Below are 22,284 nucleotides of genomic sequence, written 5' to 3'. Positions count from 1 at the left end.
CACAGAGAGGAAGCATCTGACACGTTTGAGCTGTGTCCTGGTCACACTTCAGAAGGTGCATAAATACCCTTCAAGAGGCAGAGCAAACGTTCATTCCCCTGTCAGATTTCAGGAAATGCACTTGTTGGCCATGAGACAGCATTCCCTGGGGCATCTCATTGCCTCATGCTTCATCACAAAGCGTTTCTGGGGTGGAGAAATGTTTTTTTAAAAAAGGCTCCGGTTTATTGTTGACTTTGATGAACTAATTTAGAAAGGAGGGCTGAGGGTTTGCCTCACAGGGTAGAGGCCATGGCCTGCTTCCCTATGAGTGGGAACTGGTACTCAGATGAGACATTAGAGTTAATTTGAAAATTAATTATAGACAAAATAGTTTCAAATGAATCCTCAGGCCTTATGAGCCTTAATGAGCTAAATAATTCACCTGCAAACCTGTAACACTTAATGGGGATGGTTTCTCCACCTAACCAACACATTACAGATCTCAAACACCAGTGTTTTGAGGCTAGTGGAGGAAGTCTCTGGAAAGGCAATGGAGCATTGTGGCAGGAGCTGTAAATCATGATCTCAGGCCAGCTCTGCCTCTAACTTGCTGTGTGACCTTGAGTAAATCATCTCCCCTCTCTGATTCTCTGATTTCTTTTTCTTTTCCTTTTTCTTTTTTTTTTTTTTTTTTTTTTTTTTTGAGACAGAGTCTTACTTTGTTGCCCAGGCTGAAGTACAGTGGTGTGATCTTGGCTCACTGCAACCTCTGCCTCCTAGGTTCAAGTGATTCTCCTGCCTCAGCCTCCCAAGTCGATGGGATTACAGGCATCTGCCACCATTCCCAGCTAATTTTTGTATCATTATTATTTTTTTAGTAGTAGAGACGGGTTTCTCCATGTAGGCCAGGCTGGTCTCCAGCTCCTGACCTCAAGTGATACACTTGCCTCGGCTTCCCAAAGAGTTGGGATTACAGGCGTGAGCCACCATGCCTGGTCTGATTCTCCAATTTCTTATCCATACACCAAAGGAGTTGAACAATAAGATTTGGGGCTCTCCTTTTAACTGTAATGATGATAAACTTCTCCATGAACCCATTCATCCTTTCTTTGGTTACTCCTTAGGTGGAAGACACTGTACGAGGCGTCAGGAATACAATAGTCGAGGAAGACACAGATTTAGATCTCATGGAGTCCAACTGACGTAATCCTAATAATGCCATGCAAATATGATTACGATCTGGAACAAGTGCTATCAAGACAAGGGTCCACAAGAACCTATAGCTAGGAAACTATTCTAATATGTGGTCAAGAAAGCCTTCCTGAAAGAAAACACCTTTGAGATGATGCATGAAAGATGGATAGGTGAATGGAGAGCTTTAAGTTATTTTGGAGAGAAGGAACAATACGTGTGAAGACCCCAAGTGCCCGAGGAAATAAGGAGGAGTCAGTGTGGCTGTGGCAATGAGGGCTGGGGGTGACAGATGTGAGATGGGCAGGGAGGGGCCAGAGAGCCCAGGGAGGCACTGAGAAGGAGGAGGTATTCAGGAGGACGAGGGGATTAGGGTTGTTGGTCTTCATTTTAAGGGCAGTGGAAAGCCATTGAAAGTTTTAAGCTGGGACACGGCACAAACCAGTTCACATTCTTTGGCTTTAATGTGGAAAACAGACTGATGAAGGGAGCCAAGAAAATAGACAGGGAGGCCAGTTGAGAGGTGCTTGTACGAGACCGGGTGAGTGTGATGGCAGTGGGGACACTAAGGGGTTAAGCCTTTGTTGTCAGTGCTAATAAACATACGGGATGACTTGAAAACATTCAATCAACAATGAAGCTATACTATCCTCTACATCTATGCATATTAGTATCCCACAAACCTGAAATGGGCCTCAGTTATAAGCTCTCAGCCCCAGATTCTTTTTTCCTAAAGCCCTTCCACAGCTGCCATCTGCCACTGTTTTTGTGATTGTTTGGTAAATATCTGATCTCCATCTAGACTATAAGTTCCAGGGAGGCAGGGTTGTCGTTGTTTGTTTCTATTACTGCTTCTTAGTGCCTGAGACAGTCCCTGGCACGTAGCTGGTGCTCAGTATTTGTGGAATGAGTGAATGAACTATAAGAGCAAAGCAGACTCCTCTAGCAGGAAAAATATGGAGTGAGACTATGTCTGGATGGAGGCGAGAAGGTCAAGGGGAAACCAGCACACCATATATTGGTCTCTTAAAACAAGAGGCTTAGGCTAGATTTTCCATGGGACCTGATAACAAGGGGTAAGAAATAAAGATGTTGGCACTTGGGTCCCAGCTGTTGTAACTGGTTGAGTGATGTATTAGTCTGTTCTCATGCTGCTAATAAAGACATACCCAAGACTGGGTAATTTGTTAAGGAAAGAGATTTAATGGATTCACAGTTCCACATGGCTGGGCAGGCCTCACAATCATGGTGGAAGTCAAGGGAGGAGCAAAGGCACGTCTTACATGGCATGGCAGCAGGCAAGAGAGCATGTGCATGGGAACTCCCCTTTATAAAACCATCAGATATCTTGAGACTTATTCACTATCACGAGAACAGCATGGGAAAGACCTGCTCCCATGATTCAATTACCTCTCACTGGGTACCCCTATGACATGTGGGAATTATGGGAGCTACAATTCAAGATGAGATTTGGGTGGGGACAAAGCCAAACCATATCAGGTGAACCCTGAATCCTGGACATGGCATCTGCTTCACATAGCCCCTTCCTTTGTACATAGTAGCTACTCAATAAATACTTCTGAATTACCAGTGGAAGACAAGTCACCTAACCTCCATCTATCTCACTCTCCTTCATGGTAAACAATGAAGGAATACAGCCTTTCTTCTTTGATGAGGATCAAACTGAGAAGACTTTGAAAAGTGGAGGGATCTATCTGTCCTGTGTTAAGATACAACTGCCAGATCCTAGAAAGAGGAGAGATGAGTGGAATGACAAGAACATGGAGGAAGGAGGCCAAAGATTGGGGAGACAGTAAAGATGAATTGCCCAATGGAGACAAGACAGCCATGAGGAGAGAAGGTGGCAGCAGGAAACTATTTTTACAGGCACATCATCTGTCTTGGCTTCTCAGTCTGTCAAAGAGGAAGTGGGGCCTGGGCCAGCCTCACCCTATAATGAACACAAACACTAAGTACTGATGTGCCTGTGTGTCTCTAAAACAACTATCCAAACTCAATTGTGCTGGGAGCTCTGTCTGTATTTTGTATCTGTGTTTGTTTCTGTTTTTGCTTTTTAGTGACTGCCACAAGAGACTTTAACCCCAAGCCCAGTTCTATTTGGGCACATCCATAAATCCTCCCTGCTTTTCTGCCAACTTCCAGACAGGTCATAATGAGAGATGGAAGATAAACAAATAAATATGGAATTGTGAAGGACAGTCAATTCAGCAACTCGACCTCATCCATCAGTCCTTCCCTCCATCACCAGAGCCAAGCAGCCTCAAGGTCATTTTAGAAACACACAAACACGTCAGTACTTAGTGACTGTTCACATTACGGATGAGGTTGGCCTAGCTCCCATTTGCTTGCTGATAAGCTGAGAAGCCAGGGCAGACTCATTCCTGCTCTGAAAAAGCATATCCTTTCAATGTAAATAAGAAAAACACCTAGATGTTGGAGTAAATACGGTTTGCAAGAAACACAAACCTCGTTGCTATTAATAAAGGGGCACATAAATAATGAAAGGAGTAGACATCATGGTTAGGAGGGTGGGCCCTGGTATTAGAACGCCTGGGTTCAAATCCTGGCTCTATTGCTTGCTAGCTTTGTCAGCTGAGCAAGTTACTTAATCTTCCTGGGCTTTAATTTCCTCACCTTTAAGATGGGGGTTATAACAACCTTCCTTTGTAGGATTTTGGTGATCCCTGAATCCTGATTCAGTGATATTATGCCTGCAAGTTGGTTAGCCTGTTGCCTACTATCGGCTAAGAATGTAATACAAGTTAGCTGTTATTTTTAAATAGAATATCATGCAGCCATGAAAAAAGATATATATTTTTTCATTAGCATCCAAAGATGTCCATGATACATGGTTATAATGGACCAGAGCCTTCCAATGGCAAGGGTGAGGTGGGATTGGAGGATAGGAGCGTGGCTCTCGATTTAGAATACCACAGGAAATAAGACAGTTTACTGTTGAGAGTATGTCATTTGTGTGACCTTTGGAAAGGTAGGAAGGAGATTGAAAACAACTGTATTAAATAAAAGAACTAGGTTCTTAATAGTCTGTGGTAATTTCCCACCTTAATATGCAAGCCACATAGTTATCTTGGTATGCATAGATACATTAAAAGTACCTGGAAAGACAGAAACCAAAGTTTAATTGTGGTTATCTAGGATGATGGGATTGCAAGTATTTTTTAACCATGTAAATGCAGAGATTTTTCTACATTGTCCATTTTATTTCTATAGTGGGCATGTTTTACTTTCACGGTCATTTGAAACACATCTTTTCTACCTGGAAAAATACAAATTTTACCTTCTTTGAAGCAAGGTGCATTTTCATTTCTAAAATAAAATGTGCTTTCAAATCTTGAAAATATTCTTCACCAAAAAGTAAAGGATTCTGGGCAAAGTTTCAGAAGCAGATCTAGGGCCATGACCTTATGGTAGGTGGTGCTAGGTTAGGAGCAAAAGTACTTTCCTTTCTCTTTTCTATATCCTTTTCCCCTGCTCCATCTTGCACCTCCCTTCCTCCATGCCCAGGGAGTGAATTGAGTCTATCAACTTTCAACTCTATGCAGCATATGGACACCATACCACCATGCTCATTTCTAACCTTAATATATTAATATATTCTAACATTAATATATTAATAATGGAACTGTCCAGGTATGTATATTCTCATTTAGTCTTGAGAGCAATTAGGCAAGGAAGGTCCTATTACAGATGAAGCAACTAAGGCTCAGACTTGGCTGAGGTCGCAGAGTCAGTGTGTAACAGAACTAGAACTCAACCCACCTCTGTCGGACACAATTTTTATTTTTAATTTATTTAGAGACAGCGTCTCATTCTGTCACCCAGGCTGGAGTGCAGTGGTACAGCTCACTGCAGCCTTGAATCTCCGGCCCCAAGTGATCCCCCCACCTCAGCCTCACAAAGTATTGGGATTACAGATGTGAACTGCACCTGGCCTTGGACACTAAACTCATCCTCTTAATCACTCTGCCTGCCGCCTCCTGCCTCCTCCTTGCTGGGCTTTCCCTGCAAGAATCAATGCTTTAGAGTGGGTAGTTATTCTTCCCCTATGGATGTACCTGTTTATCATGGTATCTCAGGTACCATGGAGTAGTTGTAGCCATTCTACTTATTAGAAAATATATTGCTTCATTTTAGAAAAATAGCCAGTGTGACCTGACTTATACTCCTCTTAAATAAAAAATGTTCAACCATAATAACTAAACAAAATGTCTTCTTGCATAGATGAAACCTGCAGTTTTAGCCTGCCAACTGTTCTTCCTCTTCTGATAATAGTACCTCAGTCTTTCTTCCAAGAACCCCTTTCTCATTGCATAGTTGCAGTGGGATTGTCAATTGTAGGACTTTGTCCTTCTTTAGCCAAGTGGTGGGTTGGGATCTGAGCTTGGTCAGTAGGACTGCCACTTCTTCAGTTCACAATCTGAGTGGGTTGGCATGAGAATGGACTGGGCTAGAGTAGGTTTATCCCAATTATTAAGTGTCTGTTATATCTTACTCTCTGGCTTCCTGAAGTTAAACTGGTCTGATTTCCTTCTTTTCTGAAGCTTAGCTGTTTCTTCTGATAACAACAATACCAGCAACAACAGCAAACTATTGTTGTTGTTGTTGCTTCTGCTGTTGTTATGATGATGATGATGATTAGGGCTTAATTTAACCACAGTCAGTTTCTGTTGCTAGCAACTAAAGAACTCTGTCTGTTGCAACATTCAAAGCTAGTTTGACAAAAATAAACTAGGCATTTATTAAAAAACAAAAACAAAACAGTACAAACAAACAAACAAAAAACAACAACAAAAACAACACTCACACACCCCAAACAAAGCTCTAGCAGCTTCACTGGCTGAAGTTCAGACATCAGATGCAGTGTCCTGAAATGAATTTTTATGTCTTCTGCCACATCTGACACTCCCACTTTCTTGCAAATACCCCCATGTTCACTTTCAGGAAGAATTTGAGTTTTGTAAAACTTTTTTATCCACCTATTTTCTCTGATGTCACGACCAGCATGTGAAGAAACTAAAATCAAGCAGGGAGGTAAGGAGGTGAGCACGAGGAGGTGAGTGTGAGGAGGCAGGGAGAGAGCAAGGGAGGGCTTATATCTTGGACATTTTTCTTAAAAATAGAAAAGGTGTGAGGAACACAGAGAAATGGCTCTCTGATGCCATATCTCAGGATCAGGGGTGTGAGAACCAGACAGAATTGCTGGGGCAGATCTCAGAGCACCCATCCCGGCCCCCAGCCCTTGGCCCTGAAAGCCAGAATTGAAGAGATTAATGGATTAATCTGTTGACCTGCTTGATCCGCTCTGACAATCCGGGCCATCAGGAAAGGACAAAAATAAACCTGTGTGCTCTTGAGAACCATGGGGACCTTGGTCTCCTTTCTCCCATCCCCACTCATGGCCCAGGCCTCACCAACTTGTTGCTAATGGTGACTAGCTTGGTTCAGAATGGGCTCGGTGGGCACAGATGGAAAAGGAATAGCACTTCCTCTCTCCTTTCATTTATTAAAACATGATCTTTACTACTCTAGCATGCTGAGAGATCATTACAGCAGTTGGCCCTCTGTATCCATAGGTTCCACATTCATGCATTCAGCCAACTACAGATACAAAATATAAAAAATAAGAAATAACAATAAAAAGTAATACAAATACAACCAATATAGTATGACAACAATTTACATAGCATTTACATTGTATTAGGTTTTATCAGTAATCTAGAGATGATTTAACGTATATGGGAGAAGGCCAGGTGTGGTGGCTCATGCCGGTAATCCCAGCATTTTGGGGGGCCAACGCGGGTGGATTACTTGAGCCCAGGAGTTCAAGACCAGCCTGGTTAACATAGCAAAACCCTCCCTCTACAAAAAATACAAAAATTAGTCTGGCATGATGGCATGCACCTATAGTCCCAGCTACTTGGGAGGCTGAGGTGGGAGAATCGCTTGAGCCCAGGAGGTGAAGACCAGCCTGGGCAACATAGCAAAACCCTCTCTCTACAGAAAAATACAAAAATTAGTCTGGCATGGTGGCATGCACATGTAGTCCAACTATATGGGAGGCTGAGGAGGGAGGATCACTTTAGCCAGGGAGGTTGAGGCTGCAGTGAGCTATGATATGACTGCACTCCAGTCTAGGTAACAGAAAGGAAACCCTGACTCAAAAAAAAAAAAAAAAAGAAAAGAAAAAAAAAGGTATATGGGAGGATGTGCATAGGTTATATGCAAACACTCTGCTATTTTATATCAGGGACTCGAGCGTCTGAGATTTTGTATTTGAGGAAGCCCTGGAACTAATGCTCTGTGGATAATGAGTAATGAATATACTGCATTAGCAAAACAAGACCGATATCTAAAACTGACTTTTTAAAGTACAGAAATCCCAGAACATTTTAAGATTATTGCTGTTAACACTATTTTTTAACGTTATTGCTGTCGGTAAACTGGAGTGTGAAGTTGTGGCATGGTATGGTGGAGTGTATGTGTATGTGAAAGAGAGAGAATTTGGAAGGAGGATATCTGTTGGTTTTGTCTGCTGAGCATATACTCCCCCTGTTTTGGTAAAAAGCAGCCTAATGTTTTATTAAGAAACCATTACATTCTTCCTGAAAATGGTTCCAGTGCAGCTGAGCCTGTACTCAGGTGCCAGAGATGGTGGCTGTCCTAAGCCCTATCCCCCCAGGCTATTTCACCCCCATCCACTGTGATTGACTCAAGAAGGGACATATGATCCATGTCAGTCCAACTAAGTCACCCCAGGTCTTTGCTAGGGAGCTCAGCAGGGGTGTTCTCTTTGCTCCTGGAGTTGCTAAACTGGTAGGATGTGCCCTGGGGCTGCCAAGGTCTTCCACATGGAGAGAAGCTGACCAAGAAGGAAGTCAACACAGGGATGAGCACAGTGGAGGAGGGGGGCAGATACCCATCCCGCTGGTAACTTTGGAGCCTCTGGATCCAGCCATGGCTGAAGCCAGGCCTACTCGTGGACTTTTAAGTTAATTGAGGAAATAAATCTCTTTTTAGGGTTATCCAGTATGACCTAGGTATCGGTCACTTATAATCCGTAGAGTCCTAAGACAGGGGCCAACAGAGAAGCAATTGGAACCCAGAGCTGGGTAGAGGAAGAGACACTAGCTTCTCCATAGCCCAAGAATGAAGGGGAAAGGAGAAAGGAAGGTGTGATCAACTTGGAGAGCTCCCAAGTAAAGTGTTAACCCTGATCTCGTGATAGAGAACCTTCGCTTCAGAGGATTAGACTTCCCTGGAAAAGTGAATCTAGGACTCCCCAGAGTATTTACTAATGAAGAGCAGTTAGGTCATTAACACCCCACATCCTTTCTTATGTTACTCAAATGCTAACATTAAATATTCAGTAATTTCTCAATGCCTGTATTCTTACCAGACAAAAAAAGAAACTGTTTCCAATAAACTAGCCACTATAGAGGACAACATTGGGATCACTATAGATGTAATGGTAATTTCCAGAGACTCATTAGCCCATTGATGACTATTAATTTTCACATTTAATTAATAGATAGAAATGACACTTTCTTTTAATTTATGCCATTAGTCAAATGAGCTTTCTAATTAAGATTTGCAATCTACAAATTTATAAACTCTGGTGAATGACTGTAAATATGGAGAACTATCGATAGGGGTCTGCTTGGCCTGACAAGGGTTCTGCCATTACTCTCCCACTGGCTTCCAGAACTTGAACAAAGAGGGAAAATTAATTTCATTCCCGGGCAGTTTCTAAACAAAACCTTTGTTAAATATATTCAAGTTATTCACTATCATATATCACTGTGATTCCAAATCTGATTTCTACTCCCCATGAAATTCAACCAAATAACTGTACCACATCAGATAAAGCAGCAAGTTTGACACTCATTGGTGATAATGAATGATGCTTGTAAAATTTTAAAAGATTTAAATTTGGACAACTATAAAAACAAATTTGACTTCTAAAATAGATCCAAGTAAAAATTTCATGAAGAAAATGGTGTGTAAAAGGAGTCTGTGGTTGGTCCCAGCAAACATCACAAAGATTGTTTACTATTCAATGCTAATTAGCAAACCAATCAATAATATTTTCACAAGATCTAACTGCAGTCTTACTCTCTCCATGAAGGAAGGAGTCAAGTGCTTTAGCAAGTGGGAAGAAGAGTTTTGCCAAATCAGGATTTTGCCTCTACCGAGGCTTCAATTAATTAACATATTGAAAGCATCTGTTGTGGGCTGAATCAGATGGGCAGACTAAGTATGTGCTTAGAGCACCAGCAAAGCAGGCAAACCAACATGTTTGTTTTGAAATAATTTTTTATCTAATAAATAAAGGAAACAAGGAAGGAAGGAAATCAGTGAAACAATCCCAGGGGAAAATCAGATTTTGTTAGGTTTTTCTTATACCTATCTTCAAGTTTATCATTATTACTGTGAATTGTATATAGCAGGACATCATAAGCTTTCAGTGCTTAGGAGCTGGTCTCTAATGGTTGTCATCTAGCCTTGACAATGCATAAGACATTTGGGGCATAGGATTCCAAACACAGAGAGTATTTACCTGGTTCACATTAAAATAGATTAATATAAAGTAAAATGTCACTCAGTGACCAAGTAATCATATTTGAAAATATGCATATGAGGAAAGCATTGCCAATAGGAAGGTATGGCATGTCCACTTCATAGTCATGTAGAAATAATAGCCAATATGCACACTAAGAAAGAACACTTATAAAATTTAAAAATATTTGCAGAAATACAAATCCACTTTACTGAAAAGCTTCTGAGGTCTAGTGGTGACAATTTACCTGTAATACATACTCAGAACACATTCTCTCTTTTGTAGATTTTCTCTAGAGAACAGCACTGCATTTTGGACAGTGGTTCCAGCTCCAGAAAAGAAAGCAGCATTTTTAAAAAAAGAATAAGGAAGTTCACGAAGCCACCATCCTTGGGAGGTGCTAACATCCTTTAAAAATGGTATAAGTGGTGAGAAAAATGCTCCTGACTCAAAGTCACAGGTTGTGATTTTTCAGAGCTGTGCGACCTTGAGTCATTAATTTAACCTCTCTGAGCCTCAGTCTCTTCATCAGTAAAATGGAAATACAATCAGACCTAATTCATAAGACTGTTATATCTTGTATGAAAAACACTCCGTATATTGCCTGGTATAAAACTCCGTTGTTGCATAGTAGCTTACATTTAGTTTTCCCCAAAAGGAAATACTGTTATTTCTTAACATTGTAACCAATCACCAACCCCTTTGCCTTAGGAGGGATGATCCTGCAGTAAACCAAAAGGATTGTCCCCATTGCCCCGCAGCTCAGACTCCCCAGGCCTAGGGCTTGAGTGGTCTTGGCATTCTTCCGAACAGTGATTCTCACCTCATAGTAACTCTGCACAGCGTTCATGAAGGCTTCGTCAGCCATGATTTGGGTTTCCCCGTTGAGGAAAGCCTGAAACCTGTCCTTGACTGTCTGCAGCTGCTGTTTGCTGATCTGTAAGAAGCAGAAAAAGAGGGAAATGTGAGAACTTGTTCTAGACAAGGATCATGGATACTTTATGCTGAAGATGCCAGACCCATTGGTGTATTGGAGCTGGCTTGTACGGGTGTGTGCCAGCTGATTAGTGAATCTGTGGAAACTTCTGTGAGCCAGTGTTAAACACAGCCATTATTTTAAAATAATATATAGTTAAATAAATTATATTAAAAACAAAGTTAATACACTTTTAATACTTAAAATTCATTGCCTCCTAGTTATTTTACCACATTTCACTTTTATCAGTGCTTTTGAGGTTACTTACACCTATGGTTTTGCACAAGGGAAATTCTATGTAAGGGAGTGCTACCACCCATCTCTTCCCAGCTCCACATTCAGTGTTGTCTCATTGGCAGCTTCATATCAGCCAAGGTGGGAATATTTATAATATGGAAATTGGCAAATGCTACAAAACAGTTTTTTTTTCCCTCCTGAGAGATGGTTGTTAAACATGAAATAGCAAACACAGCACTGCACATGCCCCTCTGGTGGTCTGAAATACCTTGATGAATGCAGCATGACCATAATGCAGAGGTTTTCAAACTTTATTGTTGTTGGTACATCCATGATCACATGACAGATGATGTTTGGGTACAGGATATACTTCCGGGATATGGCATAGAGAATTTGGGTACTAGGTTGTGTACAATTCCTTGCCTATCAATCCCACCTTTCCTTCTTAGGAAAACATTCCTAAAAGATTCATACTCATTCCTCCTCCTCACCCCTTATCTGGCTCTATCCTACCATCCATCAGGTATCAATGCAGGCAGCACTAATTTATGAAGCCCTTCCCAGCCCCTAGGCTAGGGGCAGGTCTTCCTGCTATGTGATTCCACAGCACAGTGTTTATTTAACTGCTTGGTGATGATTAAATTTGTTACATGATGTGTCTTTTCTTGCTATCTTATTCATCGATGTTTTCCCGGGGCATAGCTAACTGCCTTACATGTGCCAAAGACTCATGGCTGATTACATGAATGAATGGATGGAGTGTATGCAAGACATGTTATTTTCAGGTATCTTTTCATTGGTTCTAATTTATATAAAATATGTATATTAAAAAGTCAGCCAAAACTTTGCTGTTTTAAAAGTTAAAAACTTTTAACTTGAAATAATTAAACTTTTTGTAAAAAGTTATGCTTTATAATTGATCATGAGAAACTACCTGTGTAAACCACTGTTCTAGTGCAAAAAGTAAGAAGATCAGTCCAGTACCAGTTCTGTTGGCCACGGTGTCATCTGGAAAAAGCTACTTATATTCTGCATTGACCTCAGAGTGAAGAGCCAGCCTTTCTGGATCAGGGCTGGGTTTAAATAAATTTTATGTCATCCTTAGTTTTCTCACTTGGAAAATGGTGGTAATTCTAATTACCCATTGTCCTGGGATAGTTATAGTTATTCAATAACATAATGAGTTCTTTTAAAAAATTAAAAGTTTTTATATAAATCCAAGTGATTTTACCATTAGAGTCAATATGATTAGAAAATAAAGTTTAAAGCTTTAGGAGACTCAAAGCCAGCATGAGTTTTGACTCAGTGAAGAAACAAAAACAAAACAGAATTTTGTTTGTGACACAGATGGAAGCTGGGTGCATTCACTAATTTTTGTATCTTTGGAAGAAGTTGGGGAAGACTGAAGTCAAGGGTAGATTAAAAGGGGTTAGAAATTTATCAGACTCATATTTGTTACATTCTAGGGCACCACTATTCAATGTTAGCCACATGTATAATTTTAAGTTTTATAGTAGCCACATTAAAAAATAGAAACAAGTGAAATGAATTTTGATATACTTTATTTAACCTAATAGATCCAAAATAACGTTTCAACATGTAATCAGTATTTAAATTATTAATGAGACAGTTTACATTTAAAAAATGCTATGCCTTTAGAATCTGGTGTAGTTTACCCTTACAACATATCTCAATTCAGAGTAACCAAATTGCAGGTGTTCAATAGCCACATGTGGCTAGTGGCTATTGCACTGGACCAGTTCAGACCTAAAACATGGAATAAACTCACTTCTAAGTTACTTAAGCTTTCCTGCTCTGACCCATGGATATTGATATGTGAAATTGAAGAGAAAATCACAGTTATTTTTTATGTGCTTGAAACCATTTGAACTGAAATATTAGGTAGCAGTTGATTTGCTCATAAAAATGATACGCATAACACAAATTTATTTTAAGCAGGCCAGCCTTAATCTAGTTCACAAATCCTAACAGTATAGGACTGCATCTCACAGGATTTTTTGCTCAGAATTCCTTCTAAAACAGTGTCAATACCAGCTTTGCGTGATTTTGGGAGTGGGGTGGGATGATGGGGCAGGAGAGGAATGGAGGCCTATAGATTTCGCTTTTGTGTTAAATGATTAAGTAATTGAAATAAAATTATGCACATACCATATGAATGATCAAGACTGATTGTTGACCCAGGCCAAATCTATTATCTCTCTAACCTTCCCTTAAATAAGCATGGTGCTCATTTAGTTAAGAAATATTTACAGAGCAACCACCCTCTGCCCAGCCCTGCACCAGACACTAAGGGTTCAGTGGTCAACACACTCAAACCCTGATCTCACCCGTTATTTCTTAGGGCTGGGCACTAAGGAATCAAAAGAGATAAGGGCTTTTCTTCAGGGATCTTATAGTCTAGGTGGAGAGGAAAAGGCAAACAAAAAAGCACATAAAATTATGATTCAGGATTTCAGAGAAGAGAAATTACAGAATATAAAACTCTCAAAGGAGAAAGGAGCTAAGGAACTTCAGGAACATTAATTTTAGTCAAGTTCAGAGAACACACATCACAAAGCCACACAAAGCATCCCTTGCTTCCCTAGTCGCATTAAGCTCTCAGCAGGAGAGTTGGAGGCACGGACTTCAGTGGCAGAACTTTGTTTATGTGTGGGTTTTGCCACCTACTGGTTTACAATTCACTACTTTTCTCACCACTAATTCAACAAGCCTAGTGTTTATTTAGTCAACTCACTAGCCATGTCTCCCTGGGCAAACGACTAACCTCTCTAAAGCTCAGTTTTCTCATCTGTAAAATGGGGCCAATATTGACCTGACAGGGTTGTTGTGAGGATTAAGATAAGCAAAATACTCACTGCAGAACTTAGCACAGGATGAATGCTCAATACATCTTAGCTACTGTGATGATTAATTCTCATCTATTTTTTTTTAAACAAATGAAAAAACAGAGTCTCACTGTTGCCCAGGCTGTAGTGCAGTGGTGTGATCTTGGCTCACTGCAACCTCCACCTCCTGGGTTCAAGTGATTCTCATGCCTCAGCCTCCCAAGTAGCTGGGACTATGGGTGTGCGCCTCTACACTTGGCTAATTTTTGTATTTTTAGTAGAGATGAGGTTTCGCCATGTTGGCCAGGCTGGTCTCGAACTCCTGACCTCAGGTGATCCATCCGCCTTGGCCTCCCAAAGTGCTGGAATTACAGGTGTGAACCACTGTGCCCACCCTAATTCTCATCTTTGAGTGTTTGCACATACTGTTCCCTTGAGAATGCCTGCCTCTGGGGACATTTCACATGTCTACATCTTTAAATTTAGTGCATGTGCTCCCTTCCAGACTCCCCAGGTGGAGATCGCTGTTTTCTCAGCAATTTGTTCACAGTCCTATGGATGCATGTTTTATGTGGCGAAGTAGTTATTTATTTAAATTCAAGTGCTCAGAGGCAGAATCATGAGTTAGGAGTTGAGCGCACAGGCTTGGGGTTCAAGAGACACAGGTTCAAGTCCTGGTGATACCACTCACTTCCAGGCTGGATGACCTTGGGTAAGCTACTTTCCCTAAGCCTTGGTTCCTCATTAAAAAATTTGGATGATAAAACTGACCTCCCAAGGTTGCTAAAAAGATGAAAAGGAAATGGGGTAATATACCTCAAGATCTTAGCGCATGGCCTGGCATAAAAGAAGAGCCAAATGATAAACTCAATGGCCTCCAAGGCCCTGCATGACATACCCTGACTTTGACTTGCTCCACTCTGCTCTTTACTTACTCTGGTCTCCAACACACTGGTGTCTTTTTTACTTCTCAGCTGTGCCCCGACTTTTCTTGCCTGAGAGCCTTTGCTCTTGCTGTTCCCTTCACCAGGGATGCTCTTCTGGTTTTCCCCATGGCTGGCCCCTTAGGATTCAGCCGAGCCAGCATCTCCTGGGAAGCTCTTCCCTGACCATTCCATCTACAGTAATGTTCTCCCAGATAATCTCTGTCACAGTGCCCTGAAACCTGAGCATTTCCTGCACAGTCATTATCACAGTTGGCACTTATCTTCTCTAAGGTAAAATTATTTAATTAAAACATGTACATAGAAAAATATACTTTATCAGCACAGAATATGAGGAATTCTTTTTTTTTTCCCAAGACAGTCTTGCTCTGTTGCCCAGGCTGGAGTGCAGTGGTGCCATCTCAGCCTACTGCAAACTCTGCCTCCTAGGTTCAAGTGATTCTCCTGCCTCAGCCTCCTGAGTAACTGGGATTATAGGCAAGTACCGCCACGCCCAGCCAATTTTTGTATTTTTAGTAAAGATGGGGTTTTGCCATGTTGATCAGGCTGGTCTTGAATTCCTGGCCTCAAGTGATCCACCTGCCTTGGCCTCCCAAAGTGCTGGGATTTTAAGCGTGAGCCCTTATGCCCAATCAGTAAAAGAAATTCTCACAAGGTAAACTTTTCCAGATAACAAACTTTCATATCAAGATAAACAACGTTACCCAGACCCCAGAAGCTCCTGGATATTCCCAAAGTCATTGCTCCCTCCAAAAGTGACCACTAGCCTGACTCCTATTATCACAGATGAGTGTTGCCTGTTTTTGAACTTGGTGTCAATACGATCATACATGATGAGATTCATCCCTGTGGTTAGGAGTAGCAATAGCTGGTCCCTTCTCATTGCTGGGTAGTATTCCATTTTACAGGTATACCACAATTTATCCATTTTCCTATGATGCATATTAGGGCCTTCTTTATTTTAAAATTATACCTACTTTTCATTATCTGTCTCTCCACAAGAATATATGTTTCACAAGTACAAGGACCATATCTGTCTTGTTCACTGTTGTGCTTATTTATCTGTACACATGTCTCATTTGCTGCTACGCACACAGTGAGCTCTCAACGAATGTTTGCTGAATGAATACATGAGCCTATTAAGGGCTTAGTGTATACCAGGCACAGCGCTAGGCTCTGGCGATATAACAGTATCAAGGCACAATCTTAGCTCTTGAATTTCTCACAATTGAGTCAGAAATCGCATACTCATCTTTGGCTTCTTAACATCCTTTGCCAATTGCATGAATGAATGAAAATCTTGCTTAGAAGCTTGCAAAAGCCAGTCTAAGAATCAACTGTGGGACAGAGTTTGTCTCTGGTTAAAAGTTAACTGACTCAGATAGCATTGAACCCAAAAGGTGACCTTGCAGGAATAAACTGAAATAATTGGCCCAGAGTAGCTGACAGTACAACTCTAAATAAACAAATGGGCTTCGATGAGCCGCTTAGAGAGAGAATCCTCCTAAAATAGAAGTCCATCTAAAAGCATTTAATATGTACAGAAACCACTTGTACATCAAGGTCAGAATTCAGAATTGCAGTAATGAATTCCAAGCAGAAAACCTGAAAAGATGGAAGGTGATTATTGTAGAAGAAAGCGCTGCAGCAGCGTTTGCTAGAACTATTCAAGCATTCTTGGTTCTGTCTACCTCATTAACCAAGGCCTGAAAATTCCCACTGCATTTCAGGCAGTTTGTAATTTACTGAAGCATTCTGGAGAAGCATGAAATGTGATCTGCAGTGAGGAGAAAACCGCATGTTCTAAGTGTCGGTCTCAGGAGAGGCAATGTTGAAGTCAGAGCAAGCTCAGGTCACATCCTAGCTTTGCTATGAGACCTTGGTCAAGTAACTGGTTTTGGGTTTTTCCTCTGTAAATAGGGGAAAGCAATATCTACTTTACAGAGTCTTTGTGAAAACTAGGTGGGATAATATATGTATAATATATATATTTATAATACATGTAATAATATATAGCATAGTATCTGGCATAGAGTAAGGACTCAATAATAAAAACAATATAAGAAGTATTTTTTTCCCTATCATTTATCTTTTATCTTCTTTCAATGCTTTTTTTATTTACTCAGCCTTTTGAAGGTATCACTGATGTGGTATTCCTTACCTCATTCTTTCTTGGCCCTTCTAGTTTAGAGGCTGGAAAGCCAATTACTCCCCTCCCAGTTTCGCTTTCTATTATGGGTGGCCATGTAACAGAGGCAGAAAACTACTGGGGGCATCTTCTGGAGAAATGTTTGAAATCCTCATGAAAATGAACATACTTGGTGGTATAATCTTTTCCTTTCCTGCTGCCCCTTCTTCTGCTGAGAATACAAATCTATTGTCTACAGCCATGGTATCTATCTCATGACCATCCAGGAAAGGCTAAGAGCATCGCAGAAATGTGGTCCTTACATTTTTGGGTGGCTGAACAAATGTTTGTAAACACCCATCTCTGGCTTTTTCATTATGTGAGAAAAAATAAATAAATTTCTACTTGTTCAAGTCACTGTATGTTTTCTCTTACTGGCAGCCAGATGCATTCCTAATGGATACACATGGTTTACAATAGTCATGGAAGAATGCATACTTACTAAGACACTTATCGGTTAATAGGTCTCCTATTGCAACAGCAACTGTATCAGAAAGAAGAGGGAAGCAATGCTTACTGTAAAAGAAGGAATCTCAAACAGCAGCATTCTAAGCATAGGCAGCAGTGAGTAGAAAAATATCTTTGGGTGTATGGAGATGTTCCAGTTATACACATAAATTAGGTTCTTTTCTACTTAAAGTATAATGTCAGCATTGTATATTGCAATTTTTAATATAAGCCATGTGTTTTCTTTTTTAAAAAAGAAATCATTATCTGGGAAAAAAGAGACAGGTTTTTAAATCTTTTCTTTATTATAGATAACTGGAAAAAATGTCAACTCAAAAAGTGCTTAAAAATCATCAGCTAATCTAGAGAGATTAGGGCAATGTTTATTTAATTTCTTTTTCTTGAAGACTTCAAAAATTTATATTGGGCCATGAATTTTATCAACAAATAAAATATGCCCTTTCTACAACCAGACTAAATATTTTCTACTCTAAAGGAAGTCCTGCTTTTAGAAAATTTAGAAATTGCATCATCTTAACCAAATATTTACTTATTTACATAAAGTTCTTCTCACCTTTTATATTATATATGTATATTTACATAACATACTCTGAAAAAGGCATTTTAAGTGAGTTTTATTTAGCTTGAAGAAAAAATGCGAAAGACTTTATCATGGCAAAATATAAATGAGTAATTCTGAAATGCAAGTTGAAGGTGGGGAGAATTACGATGAGGCTGTCATCCTAGACTTCCCTTTGGAACATGGTTTCCCAAAATTCAACTATTCAAATAATAATTCAATTATTTAAGTAATACTCCCATGAGTATGTCCTCCCCATGTACTAACTGTACTATTTAGTTTTTGTTTTTGCATTAAACATACATCAAATCACTTTCTTCTAAGCAATAATATCCAAAACCATAAGCTGTATGTAGTTTTATGTAGTAGCTATTGTTAAAATAGATATGTTCTATCCTCTTGCATACCTCTACCACATTTTACAAAGTGTTTCTTTAGAAAAAATGTAAAATTCTGCTACATATAACAATTCTTGCTCATTTTTAAAAAATTTAGGGTAGCAGCTGAATATAATTACTACTTTTAAAAAATGAGCTCAATTTTAAAATTATTTAATAATAGAAAGACCAATCAGCATGTTATTCCTAAAGATCTACTTTTGGGCAGAAGAGAAAGAATGAAGACCTATAAATTGGCCACATGACACTCCAACAAAGAGTTCTATGACCTACAGGGAAATGAACTTGGAGACGTAATTTGAACACTGATTAAGATGGGATTCTCCCAATCAACAATTATCTAGTAGAAGAGGAAAAAAATAGGAAAAATGCATCTAGAAGGTGAGTTGGGGCTAAAGATTGGATTGAAGATCAAAAGAGAAGAGGAAAAGGATCAAAGGGGACGAAAAGAAGGAGAAGGAGGTCTACCTTTCACCCTTCCACCCACAAAGCTCTTAAAAGTCGTTCTTTAGTAGGACAAATGTTGTACCCTTGAATCCGATAACATTAAAAAAAAAAGAACATTTTTCCAACTTGGAGGTACTCAGTTAAAAAAAAAGAACATATTTTTCCAACTTGGAGGTACTCAGGCCGTACTCACATGGATTCTTCTAGCATGTGGTCAGATAAGGAGTTCTAGAGTCAAAGATCTCATTAAGAGTTAGTTGGCTAGTTGCCATCATTCTCAAATTTTTGATGTCAAGTCTCTTTCCCCTCTTAAAAATCACTGAGCACTGCAAGGAGGTTTTGTTTATGTAAGTTGTTTTATAGCTATTAACAAATACTATAGTGATATTAAAACTGAGGAGTTTAAAATATTAACTCATTAAAAATAACAAACCCATCATATGTTAAACTGAAATAATACCCTTTTATGAAAATAATATTTTCCAAAACAAAATAATAGTGAAGAAATATCTTTTAGAGATGAATAGAGGACAGTTAGATCCTCATTTCTTTTTCTGCTTTCAGTCGGTTGTGAAATGCAGTTTTGGTTGAAGTATATGAAGAGAATCTGGCCTCCCACAGATAGGTTGTTGGAAAACTGAGAGATATTGTAATAGCCTTTTCAGACAAATGGGATAGTCTTCCTGATACTATACCGAAGCCCAAGTGGTGGTATTTTCTTGAAAGTTAGATGCACTGTGAAATCAGACACCATATCAATGAACTTTTTACACTCAATTACATTAAAACCCATTGATCTGTCTTGCTATTTGAATGAATCTTTTACCCATAAGTGTTTTTTTAATTTTGTTTTGTTTTGTTTTGGAGACAGAGTCTCTCACTCTATCACTCAGGCTGGAGTGCAGTGGTGTGATCTCGGCTCACTGCAACCTCTGTCTCCCAGGTTCAAGCAATTCTCATGCTTCAGCCTCTCAAGTAGCTGGGATTACAGGCATGCACCACCAAGCCCAGCCTATTTTTGTATTTTTTTTTTTTTTAGTAGAGATGGGTTTTCACCATGTTGGCCAGGCTGGTCTCAAACTCCTGGCCTCAAACAATCCGCCCACCTCGGCCTACGAGAGTGCTGGGATTACAGGCATTAGCCACTGCACCTGGCCCATAAGTGGTTTTATTTTTTAAAAATCATACATTGGTCATATAAAAAATGAATTCAGTGAGTTATGTTAATTTTCCAAATGTTCACACATTTCATCACACAATACATAAAAAATCATATGACTTAATATTGCCACTGATATCAAAAAAATCTTTAGGTATTAAGAAACTGTCCAGATTAAAGTGGTGATTGAAATCTCAAATTTTATTATTAGCAAAAAATATTGTCAGTTTATTTTTCTTGAAGTAACAGGCTCCCTCCATTTACTTTCTAGAAAACATCTATGAAATACCTACATTTGTCTGTTGATTGTTTTTCCGAGTAAAAATGATTTTCCATTTTTTTAAAAAGGCTTGTTTAGTTGGCAACTCAATCAGACAAGTCCCTTCCCATGAGACAACTGTTGTCCCTCCTCATGCTGCCTGAGTGCTTTATGTATACTTACCATTTCATTGTATAGAATATTAAAAAGGTGTGTGCCCAAGGATCAACATTTAATAAAATTAACAATTTCTATGGTTTCATCAAGGAAAGTATTCCGTGAAGTTGGCCGTTTTTACATGGCCATGAGAGATATAACGATTACTAGTACAGTTTGGCCCCACTGCCTTGGTTTGTGCCAAAGTACCAGCAATCTTCCTCATCATTGCTTTTGCATCATTATTGATAATGTTAACATAGTGAGAAAAAAAGCATATAATGTCTTGGCATTACTAGGAAAATCACCTTGCAGACTTCCAGGGGCATGTGGACTATGCTTCCAGAACCACTGCTCTAGTGAATCAATGAATCTGCTAGTAGTGAATCTACCACCAGCAAGGTAGTAGTCAGGAGGAGAGTGCTAGGGAATAGTCTTGGAGAATATAGCATGAGAATGTAATAGGCAGAGAATAGAACACAGTACAGGCGCTTGCATGCCAAACTGAGGAGTCGGGCTTTAATTCAAAGAATGGTGGGAAAGCATTGAAGTGTTTTGCATAGGAGAGTGACATGGTTTAAGAACATGCAGAATTGGCCGTGCGCGGTGGCTCATGCCTGTAATCCCAGCACTTTGGGAGGCCGAAGCAGGCGGATCACGAGGTCAGGAGATCAAGACCATCCTGGCTAACATGGTGAAACCCCATCTCTACTAAAAATACAAAAAAAATAGCCGGGCATGGTGGCGGGTGCCTGTAGTCCCAGCTACTCGGGAGGCTGAGCAGGAGAATGGTGTGAACCCGAGAGGCGGAGCTTGCAGTGAGCAGAGATTGCGCCACTGCACTCCAGCACAGACAACAGAGCGAGACTCCGTCTCAAAAAAAAAACAAAACAAACAAAAAAAAGATCATGTAGAATCAGGGAATAGGAATGAGTTCTGGGGGTTAGCATAGAATCAGGAGAATGTTTCAGGCTTGCTGTGATATTTGAAGAGAGGAGGGTCCTGAATAGTATCTAGAATCTCAGTTTGCAGAGACCGGGATAGCTGGGAAAAGAGGAAGGCCGTAGGGAGAAAAGGCGAGAGAGAGATGAGGAGGGCATTCCAGGTTGAGGGTACAAAATGGGTGAGGAAAGACAAGATGATAAACTGTGGGACCTTCTTGGAGGACACAGCAAGAATCTCTTTTTTCAATTACAATCTAGACCCTGCCAACTCAAAAAACAAGGATTAGAGGCGGCTGTCTGAGTATGCACAACAGAGGAGTCCAAAAATAAAGTCACAACTATTAGAAACGAAATGACAGATTGTTCCATTTGGCTGGAGCTCAGATTAAAATACTAGCACAGCAACATATGAAATCACTAAATCAACACACACCATCTTGGGTCTTATAAGGTTTAATAGTGAACTTATCAGTAGCAATTATTTCTAGAGAAAAAGTTGAAAAAATCTGAATGCAGTCTATGTACAGGTTATACGTGACGCTAATGTAACATTCACAAACTGTGACCATGAGCTTCACTGAAATTGATTTAGATAAGAACATTATCCTGTCAGCATGAACAGGGAGAGAAGGTACAAGTGATTGGCAGTCGCTTTTCAGGCTGCTGGGGGATGTGGAGGAATGTGGAGACCTTGGCTGGTTGTTCTAACAATCGCCATTTAGGATCCAGAATAGCAGAGAGAAAAAACAGGACAAAGAGTGAAGGTGATCTGAAACTAGGAAATATGAAAAACGCAAGTGCACACCCTAATGTAAACTAGGAACTTTAGTTAATGATAATGTATCTGTATTGGCTCATCAACGGTAACAAATAGAGCATGCTAATGCAAGATATTAATGATGGGGGAAACTGTTGGAGGTAGGGGGATACG

The 22,284-nt window shown here is 39.9% G+C and overlaps 1 protein-coding gene across 19 annotated transcripts in view; it reads right to left on the bottom strand.

Moving 5' to 3' along the window:
* CADPS (calcium dependent secretion activator) overlaps positions 1-22,284 on the bottom strand; it is a 478,648-nt gene that overhangs the window by 362,270 nt on the left and 94,094 nt on the right. For all 19 annotated transcript variants that reach the window (XM_030801932.1, XM_030801936.1, XM_030801937.1 and 16 more), the window contains exon 2: positions 10,596-10,709. In XM_030801932.1, coding sequence (XP_030657792.1) covers positions 10,596-10,709 — 114 coding nt within the window. The remainder of the gene's footprint in view (positions 1-10,595; positions 10,710-22,284) is intronic.

Source organism: Nomascus leucogenys, chromosome 21, assembly GCF_006542625.1.
Source record: "Nomascus leucogenys isolate Asia chromosome 21, Asia_NLE_v1, whole genome shotgun sequence".
NCBI classification, from domain to species: Eukaryota; Metazoa; Chordata; class Mammalia; order Primates; family Hylobatidae; genus Nomascus; species Nomascus leucogenys.
The sequence above is the reverse complement of the archived record's forward strand: the minus strand, read 5'-3'. Positions and strand labels throughout refer to the sequence as shown.